Source organism: Clavelina lepadiformis, chromosome 5, assembly GCF_947623445.1.
Source record: "Clavelina lepadiformis chromosome 5, kaClaLepa1.1, whole genome shotgun sequence".
Classification (NCBI taxonomy): Eukaryota; Metazoa; Chordata; class Ascidiacea; order Aplousobranchia; family Clavelinidae; genus Clavelina; species Clavelina lepadiformis.
Genome location: NC_135244.1, coordinates 4,279,019 through 4,300,639, shown reverse-complemented (window position 1 = coordinate 4,300,639; position 21,621 = coordinate 4,279,019). Strand labels below are relative to the sequence as shown.

The window sequence follows — 21,621 nt, the reverse complement described above, 5'->3', positions numbered from 1 at the left end:
AGTGACTCGATTCAGTTTAAATCACTTGGAAAATAAGAATCGAGTCAAATTAAGTTATAAACAAGACCACATGAAAGATGAAATGCCGTTTCGGTCAACAAGAAACGTTAGAAATTTTTATTTGACATTTTCTTCGTTTCGTCACTTCACATACGCTCTCAAAGACAAAAAAAATTTCATTTTGAAATACTCTATGATGTATTTGGAGAACAATTTTTCACCTTAACGCTGAAACTAACTATCAAGAATTGCTTCGAATCAAGTCAAGTCTTTGCAAAAAGTGACTCGAGTAGAGTCACTAACGGAAGTCATTACGACTCTGGCAAACATGTTGCGACAAACATTTTAATTCTCGTTAATTCGTTCACTTCTAAGTATTTCGTTTTTTGCATCGATTCGTTTACATCAACAACGACGTACCGATTTACGATTTACCGTTGTTTGCGTCATTTATAATGTTTAAAGTTATATTTATATTATATTGTATTTATGTTATTATATATTTGAATTTAGATATTTAACATTATTTGTGGTTCTTCTGGTCTTTTATAATTGAGATAATTTTAATTATCATACCGACGATTGAAAAGCTACAACAAGTAAAATACTGCAGTTGCTTACGCAGTAACGTTACGGGGCAATTTACAGTAAACCACTTTATAAATCTTACATGAACATTGAAGAAGTATAATTTATAGTTATTCAACAATTCGGACCGATTGGTTGAAAAACGAAATAAATATCTACTATGATACTCAGGTAGTCAATTGCTTACCAGTAGCATATAATGATACAATTAATCTATAATACAGTATATAGAGAGCTTGCTGTATGTCGAAAACGTTTCAAATATATACAAAAAGTTATATCATATTGAAGAAAGGAGAAAAATTAAGCAAGTAAGTTATAAAACAAGTTAATTTTTATGAAAGCTAGTTGGTTAAAAAAAATGTTTTAATTGAATTTGTTTCAGTGAAGAACAAAAAAACCTAGATTGACATAATGAAAAGATAAACATTTGCACAAAATAAACAAAAAAAACGATAGAAAACTATGATTTTTTTATACAATCTATAGAGAATATTCCACAGTATACAGAGAATATCAAAACATCTATTCGATGTTAGCGACGTTCTTGATAAAAGTCCAAAGGTGTTATTAACAAAAATTGCAGTTTGTACAACATTTTACAACACACACTGTACAAAATTGACGTATCTTTTTTTGCAATTAGAATGAACACTCAAAATTTTAAATTGTATCTAGAATTGAATTTAAAACAGCTTGTCACCGAAAAAATTATAGTTTTGATTTTTAGTCTAGTTTAGTATCTTTCTATTTTAAGTCAAAATGGTTTTATAAATTCGAGCATATCTTTCAGCTTATTTCTTCTAGTTTCTTCCCGACACTTTCTTAAATTTAAATAGATGTAGCCCCAGTGTGATCGACAACTGACGCATCAACAATTTTGAAAGACTTTTCACTCCCTTCTTCATCGGAGCGCATCTCATTTTCATAAAGCAAAAAATTTGCTTTCGAGCTTCGGATTGACCCGTTTGCTTTCCCAGCGTCAAAATCTCGTTCGATAACAGGCGACACAACTGTCACGTCTTCACAACTCAACGTCGGGTTATTGAGTTGAATTGAACGTTGAAGGTGTTTTCTAGAAGAGTTCAAAATGACCCGTTAGAACTCCAAATGAATGTACAAAATAACACACAATACTAAGTGGTAGGTCAATGTACAAAATGAGAAACTGCTACTTCTCTCCATGGTGTCCAATGGACCAACGTAGCCTGAAAAGGACATGTATTTAGTATTTAGAGCACCTGTATTTTACGGTTTCAACTTGACTTTTTTCCTCTTCCGCAGCACGCATGGGAGCTGTCGTAAGTCCAAAACATTTTCTTATCTGCATGATGGCGATATCAAAAGTTTTAGGAGTTGCCAACTTTTAAAACATTTATATTTGGAAAAACCTAAACTTTTCGCACATAAAAACAATTTAACTTTTAACCAGGCACATATTAATGACGATGTGGACGGAGAAAAACACATGAAAGCAGACGCGGAGCCAACACCAGAGCCAAAACAAACTGAAGTGTTTGAATAAAAGATACGTTTTGGCTCTAGTAGTTGTTCTGAGTATAAATTATAACTCACAAAACACTTTCCTCCCATAACACCGAATGTTACCTTTCTAGTCACTTCTAATCTAAGATCATCTTTTATGAAAGCGTAGAGAATGGGATTTGTGCAGGAGTTTGCGTAAGCTGGAATAGAAGACCAAAGCATCGCCTCCTGAAAAAATTAAAGGTGTTATGAAGAAAGGGATAACATACAAAACTATAGCAACTAGCGGTATTCAAAAATTAACTTATTGAATTTTTTATATAGAAATGCTCTAAGAGCAAGTTACATCGTTTTTTACGATATTCTACAACAGGCAATCCATTGTCTTGATGAATGTCTGTTGCCTGCAAGAGCGAGAGCAAAAAATTTTTGGCTGAAGCAAATCTGACTATCAGTTGTCTATGATATCCATTTTTAATTTGAAAAAGTGCATTAAATAGTAATGTCAAATAGTAATAGTAATAGTAAAGTAAATTAAATAGTAAATAGTAATGTAATAGTAATTCTCTGCATTTCAAAACTTTTTAAATTGAATAAAAAATGAAATGATCATAATTGATAATGATGATGATATTACTATTAAACTTAATAATAAGCTCCAAAACTTTAACTCTATACTTTGCCATAATGACAAATATTAATTTTGTCAAACTTGAAGTTTTGAATAGCTGATAGAGTGCAGCCAACTTTAAGAAGATGAACAAAGCTAGAAAAGCTATTTACGGCAGGCTTATTTTTAATTTAATTTTTGTCTTAGCTTGCCACTCCAGCATTTTAAACGATCCAGTTTTTAAACGCATTATTTACAAGCCAATTTTTCCATCAGTTAGGTCACGTAACCACGAAAAGTCCAACAAAGAATCAAACAAACACTCAATAGCTTAACCTGAATTTCAAGCGATGAAATGTTGACATGGAAATCTTTAAAACTTAAGTGAGTAGCGCAGACAATTCAAAAATATATTCAAATCAAGTAAAAATACCATAACAGTGACGCGTGTTTGTTTATATGTTCCTAGGTGGCTGGAATATGTTTCCAAAAGCAAACCCCATCAAAAATTCATGACGAAAAGATAATATCTTGACGGTCGTCAAGATGGGTTTCTGATAAAACAAGATCTCCAATTAGCGCTAAATATTCACCCGACCGACGGAGCTGTATTGCAGAAAAAGGGTTTCGGATATCGTCCAAATCAGCATGCTGTATAGAGATTACTCCAGTCTACTTAAAATTTAATGAATCCTATATTACGATGAAGCCGTCATTAATCTAATCTAAAAAACTATAAAAATTGTGTTTAAAGTTTTTAACCGTGTTTACTGGGCTTGCATTTTTTCACCTGGTGATATTGATTACATGAAGTTATATACAGTAGGCTATATACAGTGCACTCACTGTATATAATCGACAAACTACTCTGTATATTTCTTGTATTGTCTTCAAGTTAATCTGCTTTAAAAATTCGGACAAGCAATAAAATAAATGAATTACTGTATATCAAAGATTTTTCAACTGATTTAAAGACTTAATCAAAGTTTGCGTAACTAATTTAAACATTTTGTACCTAATTTAAAGAAACCCGCAAACATTTCCATTTTAGAATTTGTGAAACCAATTTAAAGAATTTGCAATTAATCTAAATATTTTGCAGACATACATTGTGTAACCACTTGAAAATCTGTAGCTTTGCCCGAGTGGGCTACCGTATACGATGTTCAAAGACGAGGAATTACAAAAGACTATCAAACATTTTGTCAAATACATTAAAGTTTTTTATGTTATGTTATGTTTATGCTGAAGTTGCCGCGGTAAACTAAATGCGAAAGCAAAAGTAGGCTACGTGACATGAAGACTAGTCGCTCAGTGTATAGTTTTTTTTGGGGAAAATCGAAAAGCCTTAACTGTGTTTTTATAAGCTCCTAAGTCGCTGCAGTTAATCTTTTAAAAACGTAAAAATCTTAAAAAGCTTTCACCGGGCTCTCTGTGCACTGCCACGAAATGCAATTATAACTTAAGTTTTTGCTCATTTTAAAAAGGGCGTTGTTTACTTCACTATAGCCATATAGGACATTTAATGATCTTATTTGATGCAGCCAAAAATTTTTCAGCCACATTCTTTATGAACAAAATTAAGAGAACTCATACCTTAAATTCTTATAAAGACATTATAGCTTTGTTAATACCAGTTACCATTTGTTTTACCAATTAAAAAGTTGTGTTGATAAAACATTCAATAACAAGGTTAAAAGTGGAACAACATGGGTACAACTAACTTTTACTTACTGTCAGTTTTAAACGATTTTGTTCGACCACGTCATCCTTGATGGACGCAATGATCAGTGTGACGACATGATTGGGTAACCAGCATGCGACAAACACAGTGATTACAAATAGAACCAACCGTGTGACCTTAAAAAAGTTTAAAAAATTTTGATTTTGATAATTAATCGTAAATCGTCTCAAATAATTCTGAAATGACTTCTATAAGTCCATGGCGTTAGGTTATGGGCCCTTTCTATGGTCCAAGAAGCCAATAATAAAGCACATAACTGGTGTAGGTTAAAAGTTGCAGCAGCTTTCGAATGAAAGTAACCTAACGTTGAGTGAAATCCGACAAAGCCAATCCACCCAAAATTACTAAAGGTGGAAAAAATGCAAATTTTCTACCAATTAATACCAGATGAAGGAAAAAAATTGTGATAAATTTTGTAAACAACTGTTTGGCATTTTTGTCTAGTCTTAGTTTATGAAATAGGTCTCTATAGTTATGCCACGCAAAACTGTAATTAACAACTTAACTGAGTTGTTTGGGCGATTTTAAGCAACTGTTAAATTTAAGAAGTCGTTTCTACGCATCATGGAAAATACTTTTCATAAAAAAATTATTAATGACTGTAAGCATGCATTGAGAAAGAAATATCTTACGACATTTTACAAACACCATATTACGTAATAAGTAATTTTCTATTAATGCCGTCAGTCAAAAATATTTAAAGTAAAACTGTTGAAAATTTGTCACATAAAACTTTTCAGTAATTGTTTCGTCACTAATATGCAGCTTTATTTATGGTAGGACCCACCCGTCAAGCCGATTTTACCTTGTGCTGTATGTTGATGACGGTCACTCCTGAAGCGCTATTCCGCTCTGATCTTCTGCGCAAGTTGATAATGATGGTGATGTAGCAGATGATTATGATCAGAAACGGTATAAAAAAACCGAGACTCGTCCGTAGCCCAAAATAAGCATCTAAAATCTCTGGGGTAAATTGCCACCGGCAAACTTCCCTTCCGCCTTCTGACATTGTCTGCAAAGCGGGTTGGGTGGTATGTTATTTAAGAACGTAGTGTGCACTATCTCGTGATTCAACATTAAGGGTAAGATATAACACAACTGTAGCATGTACTGTAAATTATTAGGTTATGAAAAGGCATTTTGATGTGGAATAAATGATGTGTTTTTGTTAAACATGACTGACATATTTAAATGCTTTAGACGAAATGGAAAAAAATCAGTGAACTGAAAGTACCATTCAAACTATAGCAACTAATGTTTCCGCAAAAAGGTGATCATGTCACCATTATGCTCCAATCTACTGTAAGAAAAGAGCCTCTTTGTTTTATGAATATCTTGAAACAAAACAGATATCATCGAACTTATTTTAAGCAAATGTGACGAAATGGAGGTTACGGAAACTGATTAAACAGGAAATCGATTTTTGTCGATGTGGAATATGGAATTCAGTTTTCTGATAATTAATAAATATTTTGAGGGCAAAGTTGAGAAAATATCGAACAGCACCAATGAGATCAATTGCGAGCTTAACCTACAAATCAAAAACAAATCATTTTGATCCGATTTAAAGTCAATAATTATCGACAAAATCAATAAAACTAGAGTTAAAATGCAACCGTTTCACTAACCTGGCGTAAAAATAAGCTTTGAGATGCAGTAAGGCTGGCAAGGAGCCAAATGACGACGCAGGCGAAAACAGCGTTGCGTGGAGTTCGCCAATTTCGCGATTGAATGGCGTAGACAACGGCGAGAAAGCGATCAATACTCATGGCCACCAAGAAGTAGACGCTGCCGTAAAGGTTGAGGAGAGACACAAAACTGAGAAGTTTGCATCCCCAGTCTCCGAACCTCCACCTTTACGTAGAATCACCTTATTTATATTCATCATTGAATATTATCTAACGTTTGTGCTTTATCACAATTAATTGATCCGGGCTTAATCGCCTAAATTAGATTACGATTGAAAATTAATTAAAAGTTCTCTGATAACTTAATTTAACTTTCTTTTATCGCATGCCCCGCTGTGCGACATCAAACTTAAAGCACCATTAGAGACGATTATTAAGAGACATTCGCTTAATTTCTTCCGCCGCCAATTTGAATTTGACGCCATAGTCTGGGGCTTTTCTCCGCAGATTTATTCACAAATAGTTGCATTGTTGCTACAAAAATTGTAGCCAATTTCTATCTTCGAAAATCACACATTGCTTTGGTCGGGATTATTCAGTTAGACTGCAGCATGGCTTAGTTTATGGCATGGGTTCTTATGCTTCAAATATAAAAATCCTGTATAGAATCAAGGAAGGCTTTTTGACGTAGAAATTTTCAAAACGTATAGGCCAGTACGCTAAATCGTTTCAGTAAACTTTACGTTATAGAAAATTCTATAGACACCATCAATATGCCAACACGCGCTGTAGTTAGAGTATTAGCTTATTACTAATCTATTAAAAAAAAACTTAATATAAACACAATACATTGGAACTTACTCTCCCTGAAGAAATCTTTCGGTGGCCCAAAACGGCAAAGCACCAACAAAGATGAAATCCGCGATAGCCAGATTGATAATTAGCACATTTGCGACCGACCCTTCCCTGTGACGGACCCTCGTACGATCACGTGTCATAAAAAACGCCAGCACTATTCCATTGCCAATTAGGCCCACCACAAAGATCAAAAGATAAATGCACGAAACTGTTAAGTTAAGATTCTCTGAAATCACTGGCAGCTCAGCCGTGCTGTTTATCGTTGACGCAGCGATGGTTGAATTCAGTTGGTTGTCATCCATAGTTACCAAATTCTCCTGCACCGTTGCTTTCTATGGAGCACCAGAATAACTTTACATCATAGGCGGACAATAATCAACTATTTATATCGCAGAGAGCTTGTTAACTTCAAAGAAGAGAGTCTCCTTTTTCTTTTCCCTCTCTCACGTTCATTTCTAAAGGCCAGGTGTTAAAGGTAGCCTTAAGAACCGAAAACGAAATTGCGCCGCTAGGTGCTGAATAAGTGCTATCAACAGCTCGATGACGTTATAAGCAACCTTCAACCTATGCACTTTTGTGTTTATTTAAAATAGGAGATTATATAGGCGCACTTGGAACTTCCTAAAACCAGACTGGCATGCTATGAGAGGTAAAAAGTTACAGTTTGTTTCTAGAAAGACTGGATTTCGGCAACTACTTCGAAAGATATAATCACAAAGTTGCTTTTCCAAACGAGTAAAATGATAATATCACAAACATAGCGACGTGAAAAAGGGCTGTTTTCCGTGAAACTATAACAATTTAAACTACCTTCGTTATATCACCCGGGTGCTCAGCGTTTTCAAATAGAGTTCAACTACTTTCCGTGGTGTAGGCCTATAAAATATCAAGGTGAAAATCTAACCTTCGCTACTACAGCATAACGATCTAATTATAGACAAATTAGCGCAAAGACCCACGAAACAATCAATGCAAGGGATTTGCCACGCAAGGCATGTTTATTACTTAAAGCAACAAGGTTTATATTTTCAGAAGGGATACGATAAAAGTGCAGGCTGTTTTCTAAAGCCTTAATGAAGTTTAGGTTTAGCCTTTCCTGCTAAAAAGACCGAAAAATCAATACACTAATTCCTCGAGGGAAGTGTTTTATTCCACGATATTTGTTCAGCGAGTTGGTTGAATTGACAAGAGCGCTCGTTAGCAAAATATTAGCAATACCCGGAGGAACTAATTCGGGATCGATCAGACCTTTTTCTGAGTTCTAAGGATGCCACTAACAGCTTCGGCTGCTTTTTGCACCAGTTTGTTGACGCAATTGATGCACAATGAAGTGGAAAGCAGGGCTCGTCAGAGATTGCCCGTTTCCAAAAATATCTCATACTACGGGACAACATAAGAACGCCTGCTACGGACTTCCCCGAGCCATGTTCCGTGTTTGTAAGAGCCCGGAAAAGTTAGTAATGTAAACCTTAAACGTGCATTTGACAGTAAAAACGTTTTGTAATGAAGCAGTTTGAAACTCATGTAACATACACGCTCACCATTAACCCATTTTTTTGTAAAAAGCTGCTGAATAACTATGTAGGTTTTATTTTGAAACGTTAAAAATCCTAGTTCGAGCCAAGCAAAGAACGTGACAAGCGTTTCTTGTTTGTAACTTGCATACTCTGTTTTCGAGTGCTCAATAAAATATTTTGCAGCATGGATATTGTATTGATATTGTAATATAGCTTTTTAAAAAAAAATTTGCCTTTCGCATCGCTTCTGTGATTCCATAACCGAAAAAGGCAGTATGGCTCTCTCCTGTGTGTTTTTGAGTTCAAACAAAATTATGGTTAGTCAAGTTATGGAGTTCTGTAGAAAACTTTTACTGTCATGATACTGTCTAAACTTAATAACAATACGACCATGATAAAATACGAGATGTTCCAACCAAAGTTTTTATAAAAACACGAGCGAACAGAAGTGATTATTTGATGCTAAATAAGCAGGGTAACCAAAATGATACAATATCTCTCGGTAACGTTCTCTCTCCTCATGCTTATTATGGTTTCCATGCCTATTCAGAAAACTGATGACCATGATTATAACGTAATACTTAAAAAATAAAGCAGATTTTGACGTCACACGTGACAAGGTTTATTGAGCCAATCATCATCGAACACGTAACATCACACGATGGCAGCATGGATCAAACACATCACACAATCGCATCATTATTATGGAAAAGTCTTGCTTTGTGTGGTCGCAATTTCAAGCAACTCGATCAAAATTGGCTTTGAAAGATTGCTAAGTCACAAAAAATCATGAAAATTTAATGAAAGGCAAACCCCTAGTTAGGAATGCTTGAAGATATCTGTAAACAGCATATACCAGAGATGTGCTTTTTCACGATAAGTTTTAAAATCTGCGAGTTGCAAGTTTTACAAATTTCAACTTTTAGCTTCCATCTGCACAAGCCGTTGAAACGAAATCATTTTTTTCACGGAAAGTACAAAACTTCCATCGTATTAATTAGCCGCATATCAAACTTCTAAACTTCGGAGCCCAAAACGACCGACGCGCGGAAATCGAACATCGGGTATCCGGCAAAATACGCAAACGTATGACGATGGCTCCTTTTTTGGCTGGTTAGAAACTCCACACAAACTACTGCAATATGATGATAGCACTTCGCTACAAAACCGATTACGCGAAAGAGCGATTAATGAGGCAACAAAACACGCTCGAAAATTGCAAGATAACAAGATCCACGGAATGACAGCCACACAAACTAGAAAATGCAAGGGGGTGCAAATGTTAATTCCTGTTGAAAATATCGAGACGTCAAGCAAGGATACAAATCGAAAACCAAGCAAGAAATTTTTACGGAAGAGAAATGGAAATACATTTTGTCAAATATACAAGTAGCTTGGTACATGCTGTCATTTTTACTGGTTTAAATGAAGGATACTGCAACATCGTTTGTGGATGTTTTGACAATTTTACTTGATGCCAATGTACTGTATACTTGCATATAGAATTAATTATTCCAAATATTTGGTCTTCGCCCGACGACCACGACTAAATTGCATTTGTTAATCCTAACGAAAACAACAAATACGCTGACAACGCACACAGCCACTACGGTGCCGGCGCAAAAGCACACTTCATTCATATTCCCCAGATTATAGTCCATGAATATATAACAAGTCGTTCAAGAGAAGACATACCCAGGCAACAGTGACATGATAATTGAGCTTCTGTGACAAAAAATACTAATTGCTTCGAAGATATAAACAATGAGTGGAAACACTGTGATGGGGTGCCCTTATATAATGATCTGAGTTGGGTTCTATTTGCAAGCTTTACGATCGTAAACGAACTTGGAAAAAATACTTGTAACCTTTCACCATAGGAATTGCATTCTAATGAAAGAAACTTTGTTGCTTTGATAATAAAGACCACAATACATTGACTATTGACAATAGGTTTCATCTTATGAGTTGGCGGTTTGCTGGATAAGCGAAGGATGCAAATTATTCGAGGCATTTACGTGCACACGTCCACTACAATGGTTAATGCAATCGTTTATAGGTGAGTACTACTTCATACTAGGCAAACGAATGTCAAACGAAAACGAAAAAATGAAATAATTTCAATCGAAATTACAAAGAACAAGAGCGGAAGGACCGACCAACGACAATAAAACAAAAGAAAAATGGAATTGAAAAAGCGTACTACGAAAATGAATTACAAGTGCCATTGTGACATCATAGAAAAAAACTGCATCATCGCTGCTCTGACGTAGCCAACGATGTGATTCTGTAAAAGACTGGATTATTATAACGGCGACAATACAAAGTCATACGTGGCCTGGCCTGGGCGCTAAACTTGGGATTTCTACTAATCAGTCCGTCCATACATATTTTATGCGATCCGAGAGAAATCTACGATATAGTTCATGATTACGAAATCATTATAATCTGACGTAACGATCCTAGAAAAAGCCGCGCAAAGTCATCGAGTAGTTCATTAAATCATTACATAACTGCATGCGAGGACGGAAAGGATGTGGTGGCCACCACCAGTAAATTGCGAATTTAATCAAATGTTACGGAATTAGCAAAGTAAAATGATAATCGCACGAACTGCGTTTTTCTCGATGGCTTTAACTGATCGGGTGATGTCGAACTTCAAACAATGGCGATGATGTTTTATGGAAACAACAACAACATTCCTACCTACATTCACACGTACCTGTTCACTAGCAAATATGACAATCTTTCTACACAACTGGAAGGCACTTCGACAACACTCACACAAACTTTTAAGCTGACGACGGCCTAAAACCGTCCTACAAGTACAAAAACGCGGACAGTAAACAATTTGAAACCCGACCACCGTAAAACCATCGCGAGTAAGCGCGCCATGTTATAAACTGTGACGACGGTGGCGTGCAGTGCTGAGTTAGGAAATAATTATAATTATTATTTAGTGACAATTACTAAAACGAATACAGTTTACGTGTACAAATCACAAAAAAACCTTGCAATCTTGTATAAAATAAGTTTGGTAGTTTGAAAACGTGCAATATGGGGGATTAATAAATGCTGTGTATTTTGGTGAACCTTTTCTTATTCGCTTAATTGCATTATTACTATCAGCATTTTAAGTTGACCTTTGACGTTATTATTTGATAATTTTAGATCAAACTTTAAACGTTCAATTTAGTTGATCGGCGCCCTAGCATACTACGCAAGAGGTAGACGTGATTGAAGGAGAACTTCATATTTCGAAATAGTCGCCACATATATCCAATAGTTGGGATCGGTCGTGTTTCAGGCGGCGGGAAAGAACACGATATTAATCTGAGTGAAAATCAAGTTTGTGATTGAAGCGAATTTTCTGTAGGTGACATGAGAATGACAAATTTGCCGTCAATCATGATGACCTTGAAATGACGAAACAATATCGCTGGCAAAAACGTTAATGTTCATCAAAAAACGGATAAGTTAAATTATTTGGGTTTGCGGCATTCGCTAGGTGTACCACTTCTGGCGTGGTCCTCAAACACTATAATAATCGTAATATTTTCGCTTAACACCGAGAAAACACTTACCAAGAAATTTAGACCGACACCAAATCCCACGTGTTGCAGTTGGCGCAAACCGGTCAAAACCGGATCTTGACTATAGTATTACGCTATTGGATTTGTGAGTTGCTAACTACGGTTGCGGGAAAACCGTTTTAAATGCATTAAAATTCATTTGAATCAAGAGCGAAAGATCGCGAATATGAAGTACATCCCTACGTTAATAAAGCGGCAAAAACACTAGTGTACGCAAGCAATTATCACAGTCAAGCTATCAAGGTTCTGCCATTTTGAAATTAAGGAAAGAAAAAAAATGATCGGCATCGCAAAGAGGCTCTACAGGAATAAAAGGTTGCTTTGAATTAGCATGTACAAAGGCGTAACAGCCAAGAAATCATCACGTGAGCCGCTGTGACAAAAAATCCTCAAAGCAGCCAAAAAACGGGCAGTATTTGTACTTTGCAGCGACCGCGAGATGACGCCTGAGAGCACATTATCGAACAGTCGTGCGACGAGTTGTGCTGCTTGTCCTTGAAGGGTTGTTGGTTGTCCTTGGTCTTTGCCCAGCATCACCACGGCATATTGGACACGTCCGGTTTCTCTGCGATTTCAATTATACAAGAATATTAATAATTTACCCACGAACTTATTTGATAGTTGCTCTTGGTTCTTGTAACATGTAATTTATGAGGTAACTATGGTTCTCGGTAAAGAGAAAGGCATATGATATTACTCATGGGCGACACGAGCTACCATACTTACGTCACCGTTTAAACCCATGATTCATGGATTTAGACAGGGCCGTTTTAGACCGATTTAAGTGTCTGATCGTAACTTTTGGAATTGAGACGAAAAAATGAGTAAGCGATGCCTGATGACACCAACATTATGCACTGAAACTAATGTAAAGTAATCTTTGCACTACTTTAGGATACACATAGAGCCAACATTACAAGACACAGCGGCGCTTTACACATCTTTAGTCATTCTTACGTACAAGTAACTAAGAACATTTTCCACTTCGCTTTCACTATCAATTTCACAGCCGAGTTACTACTACAATACTGTATTATGGTAATATTATATCTTATAACTACATTTATAATGTTTCCCTAACCATACGCATTATGGCGCAAGAAAGCTGATTGCGAGCAAAACCGAAAAACGTGACCAGTCATACGGTGAATGTATATACTATATAGTATTGTGTAAACCACAGGATACCTGGATGTGATGGCACAATAAGTGTCTATGACGTAATAGGGTCTACATAACCAATGAATGAAAATGAACCGCAGCCAAATATCACGTGGTCATTTCCTGCACTTTAGAACGCCAACCAAGCGAAAAAGTGTCACAAAGTGTTAAGAAATTAATTTAAAGATATACAGTAAAGCTAAGATACAAAACGTAAATCCCTGTAAGGAATAAACTGGGTTTTGTACCATTATAAACTGCCTATCCAGCCGAAAAATACAAAGATGACCATCTACGGCGGACAAAAAACATGACCACTTCGCTCCAGAAAAATGCCTGGCGAAGTAGAACATCAACATGTTCTACTGTTGCGTTCTATCAACACGCCTGTGATGTTGCGTTATTGCAACAAACGTACTTTAAAAGGGAATTTTGAACTCAACTTGTAAGTTGATTTGACGATAACTCAAGTTACTCAACACAAAAAAATTTAGATTCTCGAAGATTAATTTCCAGGTCTAACGCGGACAAATGAAATTCAATAACAAAAACAGTTTTAAGCAAAGCCATAGAATAATGCTGACTTGACTTACAGTAGATTACTCGCCCCTTCAACAGGTAAGACTTGCAAATGCCAAAATTTACACAACTATAACACTGGGTCGGTACGTGGAGTACAAGAAATTAGTTTAACATTAATTTTTGTCATCCTAACATAAAAACGGCTACTTACCTTCAGCCATCTATCGACGCACTTGGCATGAAACTCGTGTTTGCATGGTAGAACCCGAAGTAACTGCTTGGCCTCCCATTCACACATACACACCACACAGCTATGAGAAAGAAAAATGTTAGAGTGACTCCCTACTTGCATGGAAATGTTTGAAGCATTTCCTCGTGAAAACTGGATGCACGTAATAGGAAAATTTGAACAATATGAATGCTACTACATGAAGGTATTCGTGTTGCGGATAAAAGTAGCGAGGTAGAGTGATTCATACGCAGTTTCAGGTAAAAATTAGAACATTTTATTCACAACATAAAGAATGTATTGGGAGATTGACGATTTTAATCTAAACGTGTTATTCTGAGTAAGATATCACAAGAGTAGAAGACATTCAATTACAACAGTTAATAAAAACATGAATGAATCATTGTGCGTTTGCTTCACTCACATTGGCTGTTCATTAGTCTGGGTTCCTGGTTTGAATCTGTACGAAGACAATTGCTCGATTTTAACCTTTGACAAGCCTTGTGGTTTTGCTTCACCGAGTTCTTCTGCCAACCTCAGTAGTGCCTGCAACAGCGTCATAACACATGGTCAAGTAATACAAAAAATAGGAAATACTAAGTACAATGGGTTTACCGCATGACATAAAGCTATATCCTACCTAGCAAAATGTCAACAATTAGTGTTTACAAAAGAAAGCAATTGGTGTTACCAGTTAATTTCATATCCTAAAATACCTCATAATTGCTTGGTTCTGTGTCATCAATGACTGGGACAAAACTATGGTAGGCCATCAGAGGATTTATCATGAATCCAGGTACTGCTGGCCTGAAAAAAATCATTACATCATTTTATGTAACCAATACATAATTTACCAGGTTATACTTCAGGCAAAAATCAGGCGAAGTTATCATAAACATTGCTAAAACACAGTTAAACGTGCAGTGTATTTCCGACAAACGAGGCAACTTACAACTGATATGCTACAAATTGTGGCATTGGAGGTATCATATGTGCCATGTTCCAATGTGGTAATACCAATGGATGAAGGGATGGGTTGGAAGCTGCGGCATGTGTACTCTGAGATGAATTTTTCTCCCGTCAATAACAAAGTTATAAATTTGAAAATCCACAAAGGGTGTTAAAGATTCAAAACAGACTGCTGTTAGCATCTACAGAAATAATAATCCACCTGGGTTGCAATTGGGTCTATTGCCGTATAGTCATGGTAAACAGGGTGCACGGCTGGCATTACCGCAGTGGGCATTGGCATGGGACGATTTGGAACAGCTTGGGGCATGGAAGGTGCCACAAGTGATTGGTTGTTGTTCAGCGACTCTGGTCTTGATCTTGCCATTTCAGACTGAGTTGGATTCAGAGTGTGGCGATGGTAGTGGATCGGCTGCTAAAATAACGCGTAAATAAAAATTTTGTCAATACATGATCAATATGTAAGGTATGACAAAACTAATGTTAACAGCACTTCAACAACAATTTAGTACCAATAGCACTTCTACTGAAATAAAAAGCTGACTAAAACATACCACTTGTCTTCGGTTGCTAAGATACTGGCTTGCGGTAAAGTCTGAGTTATTTCCCATAGCATAACCATAAGACAGCATAGAGTTAGCTCTTCCAAACTGGGTTGGTCCCATACTAGCATGAGAGCGAGGCACCCCGTGCTGATGTGTGGTTGGGACCGGTACTGCACCAGTGCGAACGGTGTGAATGTTGCCTCGGTGCGATGAAAACATAAGCTGCTGTGGGGGTTGCATCATGCTTGAACTGTGGTGCGTTTGAGTCAGGGTTGGTAGTGGGTACATGTTCGCTCTTTGTGACCTTCCGAGCGATGATATGGCTGCTGGCATGTGGTGAGGTGGGTAACTCCTTTCCATGTGATTGGCTTGTCTTGGTGTAGAAGCTAAAGTCAATTAACGTCAGTTATAATTACAATATATCTATATATTTTGAGAATATATATTATAAGTTAAAATAACAGCAATGGCTTTAAGACTAGGAGTTAATGGAATCACAAAAGTGGCTGTAATTCATTAACAAATTACATAGATAGCAACTTGCGACATAACACAATAGGTAAATTTAGAAAATAAAACAACTAATTGTACCTTCCATGCAGAAAAGAACAGACCTATCTGATATCTCTATATTTATTGTAATAATTTGACAATATATATATTATAACAGCAGAAAAGTGCCACAGTACTCGCTACCCCTAAACACCCCAGTACCTAGATGTGCTTGGTGAGCCTGCCGAGAAATTGGGATATGATTGTGGGACAATCCACTAGATGGGTAAATAGGTTGGTAATTTGTGGGGCTCACATGCTGATGGATGTGGGGTTGGGGACAAGTACAAGTTGTCAAAACTGGGGTACTTTGTGTTGGAAACGCTGTAAATATAAGTAGGAACATTTGGATTGCAATATAAAAGTTCAACTTTTGAACAAAGTTTTGAAAATACAGTACCGTATTTTACGAACCATAAGGCGCAAATTAAATCCTTTTTTTTCCTCATAAATTGATCGTGCGCCTAATGTATGGATCATAATGCGCGCAACGTATTTTAATGAGCTTTATACGGTAACCCATACTTCTTATAGCATATACCAGGGGTGGGCAAATTTGTTCAATGAAAGAGTCACTTGCGGAAAAATATAAACACCAGCGAGCCGCAAAATCAGTAATGATTGTCAATTTGGTTATTATACTATTAGTAGTCATTTTGGGATATTACTTTTTAACTAAAAGACCCATAAAAACATGTTGGTGAGGTGCATTTTGACAACCTTTGCCATAGAGTATAGAATCTATACCTGAAAACAATGTCGGAATCGATGTCTAGTGTTACGTCATAAACGAAATTCTGGCCTAAATAAAGAAAAACTACACAGAAACTTTCATAAACGGTACTCTTGGTAGCCTTTACATTTTTTGGAATTTTACGATTCGACTAGAAGAGCCACAAAAAACATGCCGGAGAGCCGCATGCGGCTCGCGAGCCGCAGTTTGCCCACGTCTGACATATACCCTTATAGCCCGGTGCGCCTTATGTATGAACAAAAAACTAATCAAGGCAATTTATTGACAGTGCGCCTTATAATCGGGTGCGCCTTATAATCGGGTGCGCCTTATGGTACGTAAAATACGGTAGTTGAAAGGACATAAGTGGAGTACAACTACATACAGTAAATTATATAATAGTGTGCTTACCCACAACTCTTGGTGGTATTGGACACGGAACCGATGCTCTGCTATTGTTATAGACAGGAAAAGACACCGAGGGCATTGTAACAGGTACAGACAGTGCACTAGCATACTGACATAAAAACATTTATTGCTGTGTTTTTTATTCGCCAATTTCAAAACAAAATTAATTAAATTTACTTTTCATTCACTGTAATATGTTTTGTCAGCTTTGTCGAAGTCATTAGCAGGTTATTCAAAAAGAGTTCATCAGATACCAATAGATAAATACTGTGTATAATATTATATACCAAAACATCTTTCATTCACATCGTACTGTCAATTGTCTATGGCACAAACACTTCACTTCAACCAAAACAAACCTGCATGACAACTGGCCGTTGCTGGGAGGACTCCACACGAGTAGGTAAGGCATTGTGAGGCGGCTGACCTGCTTGAGAAGGCCGGTGAGCTTGATGTCTTATATCACCATGCTGAGGAAGATGGGGATCTGATTCGGTTACATGGTGATGGCCACCACCACTGTGTAGGGCTCGAGTTGTATGCATTGCTGGTGAGTTATGTTAGATTATTATTTTTCAAGAATATATCGCAGACCTTTCCGATATTTAACAACGCTGGGCTTCACCAAATATTTTATGTTGTCACAATGTAAGAAAATTTGCAGGTAACACGACAATAAATGTAATTTAGAAATGTCTACATCTGAAGTTAAACCAGCTAAAAATTGTGACCTTGTTGGTTATAATGCATTTATAATTCCTTTTGCTTCTTTGATAAGTTACATCATTGCTAACCTTCATGCGTGTGCTCTTGGTTTAATGGAACCTCGCGTTCTAAAACTGGACCATCGAGACACATATCATCTCTCCTTGCACTTTCCAAGAGATCATCCACATAGTTATCCTCCTGGTAATCACTATCCTGGTCTAAACATTCCTCATTGAGCAAACTCCTTACCACATCATTCACGGAGCTTCTGCCAAGATCTTCGTCTTGCCCAGGGAGCGGAAGTGGAGGATAATCCCTGTGGTGCGTGTGAGAGTGAGAGTAAGCACTGAAGAAAAAAATCCTCATAAATGACAAAGACAAGTTACCGGGGATGACTAACCCATTTGTTTGATGTAGCAAATTAAAACTGCAACATGAATTAAAAATTTACTACCATACTCCACAGCAAAATAGACGAGGCAAAAACTCATCTTATTTATAGAGCACACGAAATAAAAGAACTGCAAGTACAGTACCTGTGACTATCATGGTCCTTGTCATACATGAAATCATACGATGCAAAATGTTCATCATTATTACCTCTCATTACATCTGAAAGCGAACTGCTCATGTCTTCCTCTTCAGGTTCCTTTACACAAATTAAGTTGAATTTCATAAAAAATATCACTAACACCTGAAAATTCTGACTGTATAACATATTATATGGTAAATATTCATTAAGATTATCCCAAAACTTGGTAAATTAACCATAGGTCAACATCTGCAAACAACAATTTAGACCAGTGGTTCCCAAACTTTTTCAGCTTGTGGCACACTAGAAAAATTAGAAAACGCTCGCGGCACACTTACAAGAGAAGAAATGTTGCTTTAAAAAATTACCCTACTCTATCGACAATGCCATAATTGGTTTCATCGTCACATGTGCTTATTTCTCAGCTATTGAAGCAGCTAGAAAGCTTTTAAGTCGCATATGCTTGTCTGCATGCCTTATTTTAAATATTTATACAGTTCTTTTCCAAAATTCCGAAAAGATTCGCGGCACACCTGAGAATCTGTGGCGGCACACAGTTTGGGAATCACTGATTTAGACCAATAGCAAAGCATTAATACTATCAATATTTACTATGTGAGAATATTACTACCATAATCTTACCGATTGTGAAGCAACAATCTGATGTTCCATTCTGTCAATGACAGAATAACGATCAATGTCCCTATGATCTGCAGTCGGCTGAACATTAATAACTCTTTTCTTTAATGCAGATACAGTGTGTCTGCAATTGAAGATAGAAACAAAATGTTTATATAACGGCAGTGACACTTTATTGCTCAAGTAAAGATGTCCGCAGTATCAGTTACTTGAAGGAATCATGTTCAGACCTATGGAATCAGACCTATGGAATGATGAAGGAATCATGTTAAAAACAAACGAATTAACTTATTTACTTTAAACGGTCTTCATCCAACGACAAGTTACTGGAACGATTGGTGTATTGACAAGACGTGGGTTCATTGCATGACGACGTTCTTTGTCTCTTTCTCGTGGGACTTTCAGACTAAGTGTAAAGTAAAAACACAAAGCCTTCACAAACGATACATCGGCCTACGTATGTCACTGAACTTAAATGGCTAGAGGCAAAGGGATTAAAACATTTGCATGTAATTCACTCACATTCAGCAAATGTAAGTATGTTTTGCAAATAGAGTGACATCAACTTACAGCTAAGCATCAACTCCTCCAAACTCTTAACTTCTCACTTAACTATCAGCCCACATTTAGCAGTTGTTCATAAACAAAATGAAACCCTTCCCTACTAAAAAAGCGAAAAGATAGTACCACTTGTGCTATTCCTGTTAGACTTTATAGCTGCTTTAAATAAGTTGCTGCTTGTAAAATGGCCAGATGAGATCTTTTAGCAAACAGATAGAAAGAGGGTAACAATGGGAAAGAAGCTTGGTGACATACATTCGTAGAAGTCTGTGGCTTCATGTGGCAGCAATTAAGTGCTAATCTCAAACTGTAAACACTCAAACTGTGTCAGTTTTAGTTTACACAAAAATACATAAAACATGTCATAAGAAAGCATTTGATTTAAGTTAGACCATGTGGTTAAAGTCATTGATTTTTCATATGATTACTCACATTACACTGAATTACATGCAACTGCTTCAAAAAAACAATTAATTTATACTTTAAGGTATTCATGATATTTCCATATAACAGTAAAATAAGCTTTATACAAATGCTATGCACAAAACTCTAAGTGCTCATAACTCACCAGCCCAGCAGCAGAACCCACAGGAGGTGATAAGCAACCTGGATCTGATAAGCTTTCTGTAAGAAACACCAAAATTAAACCACATTTTTATGGTGTGGTTCAGAATAATAGGCATATTCTCATAAGACTAGGCTGTTATCACCAAAACTGCACAATTAAAAAACTTAATATGACCTTTCATGCAACACATACACCAACTATTTTCTGATATGTTATTATACTGGTTAATAAACATGCTCCTTTTGTTCTCTTTGCTAGCAAATAACAATCAGTAACAGCATTCCAACTTGGCAATAAACGTTTTTGTTTCTATCTGCCCATATCTTAGCCATAAATTACATCACAACCATTTCCATACCAGCAGCAACAAGTCTTCTTCTGCCACATTCCCTGGGGTCAGACAGGGGAGATAACCGAGATGTTTGTGGCTGTGGTACAACACCAGCCACGTGCGAGCTTCTGTTTGGTGGAATTTGAATGACTATTGCTGATGGGGAACGCGAGGAGGGTGGGAATATCACAGCGGCGCCGTGATCATCATCAAACTGAAGTTATTGCAAAACTTACATAAGTATAAAAACATCTTAATCCATTTGGACTCAATAAACATCAGAACAAATCATTAGAAGTTCTAACGCAATTGAAGTGTTTAGCATAAAACTGTTTACTTGAAATTGTACCCAACTAAATGGTAATGACAAAGCGCTGTTAGTAGTGAGAAAGAAGCAAACATAGTAAGACGTATCTGTCACCGTGTAAGAAACTTAGTACAAACAGCTTTACAAGCATTGACTTACGGATTCATATAAATAATTTTTGTTATTTAATTCAACAGAACATCTTGGTGAACAGCTCTGGCCACTGCTAGTGAAAGTGCTGGAATCTAAAATAAACAATTTCCACATAGCAGTATTAACCGCTTGAAAAATATAATGAAATAAGATTTTGGAAATTGATTGAATAATTGCAGGCAATTTTACTTCAATGTTCACCTGAGTTGGTAGTACTTAAAGTGTTGTTTTCTTGAGTAGTGTTGGTTGCAACTGGCATTGTGTCCAGAACTGACACTAATTAGCTATATCACTCAGCACCTAAAACAACTAGGCCCCTTAATCTGTTTACAAAAAGGTGGCACAATGAATGCTATGTTGAGTAATTACTGAACAGATTAATTACACATTGTAAAGAAGAATGACTTTGTATTTCAAAATTTCCTGCTTTAGTCTTAACTCAGATTAGAAAGCTTTGCTCTGCACCGTAGTTTTGCAACAAATCTACTAAACCAGAAGTCAGAAAAAGCTCAATCTGTTTAAACTATTACCACAGGCAACTTGGTTATCATAATTAATTCCTGTGCTTTGCAGCTTTGTCCAATACGAGATTTCCATCACATACATACTGGGATCCTGGGAAAACCAATAAAAAAGAAAAATTTCTTACTACAGTGAGGGAATGCTTATTTTTTTGCACA

General features: G+C 36.5%; 2 protein-coding genes across 3 annotated transcripts; both read right to left on the bottom strand.

Annotated features, from left to right (window-relative positions):
* Positions 1-544: 544 nt before the first annotated feature.
* On the bottom strand, positions 545-8,901 carry LOC143458807 (cysteinyl leukotriene receptor 2-like). Its single transcript, XM_076955678.1, has 7 exons — positions 6,917-8,901; positions 6,056-6,281; positions 5,233-5,439; positions 4,418-4,543; positions 2,197-2,301; positions 1,830-1,912; positions 545-1,663 (listed from the first exon to the last, which is right to left on the bottom strand). The coding sequence occupies exons 1-7, from the start codon at positions 7,213-7,215 to the stop codon at positions 1,420-1,422; spliced, it is 1,290 nt and encodes a 429-aa protein (XP_076811793.1). The 5' UTR covers positions 7,216-8,901; the 3' UTR covers positions 545-1,419.
* A 135-nt stretch (positions 8,902-9,036) lies between these two features.
* LOC143458805 (uncharacterized) lies at positions 9,037-21,269 on the bottom strand. 2 transcript variants are annotated; one of them, XM_076955676.1, is made up of 18 exons: positions 21,143-21,269; positions 20,948-21,033; positions 20,509-20,695; positions 20,151-20,206; positions 19,318-19,427; positions 19,025-19,145; positions 18,387-18,499; positions 17,937-18,196; positions 17,502-17,689; positions 17,146-17,251; positions 16,164-16,325; positions 15,459-15,835; positions 15,107-15,319; positions 14,888-14,994; positions 14,652-14,742; positions 14,360-14,481; positions 13,918-14,017; positions 9,037-12,588 (listed from the first exon to the last, which is right to left on the bottom strand). In XM_076955676.1, the coding sequence occupies exons 1-18, from the start codon at positions 21,198-21,200 to the stop codon at positions 12,481-12,483; spliced, it is 2,565 nt and encodes an 854-aa protein (XP_076811791.1). In that variant the 5' UTR covers positions 21,201-21,269; the 3' UTR covers positions 9,037-12,480. The 2 variants fall into 2 exon arrangements, with proteins under 2 accessions (XP_076811791.1, XP_076811792.1); XM_076955677.1 differs by having other exon boundaries at positions 15,107-15,316.
* Between the last annotated feature and the right edge of the window lie 352 nt (positions 21,270-21,621).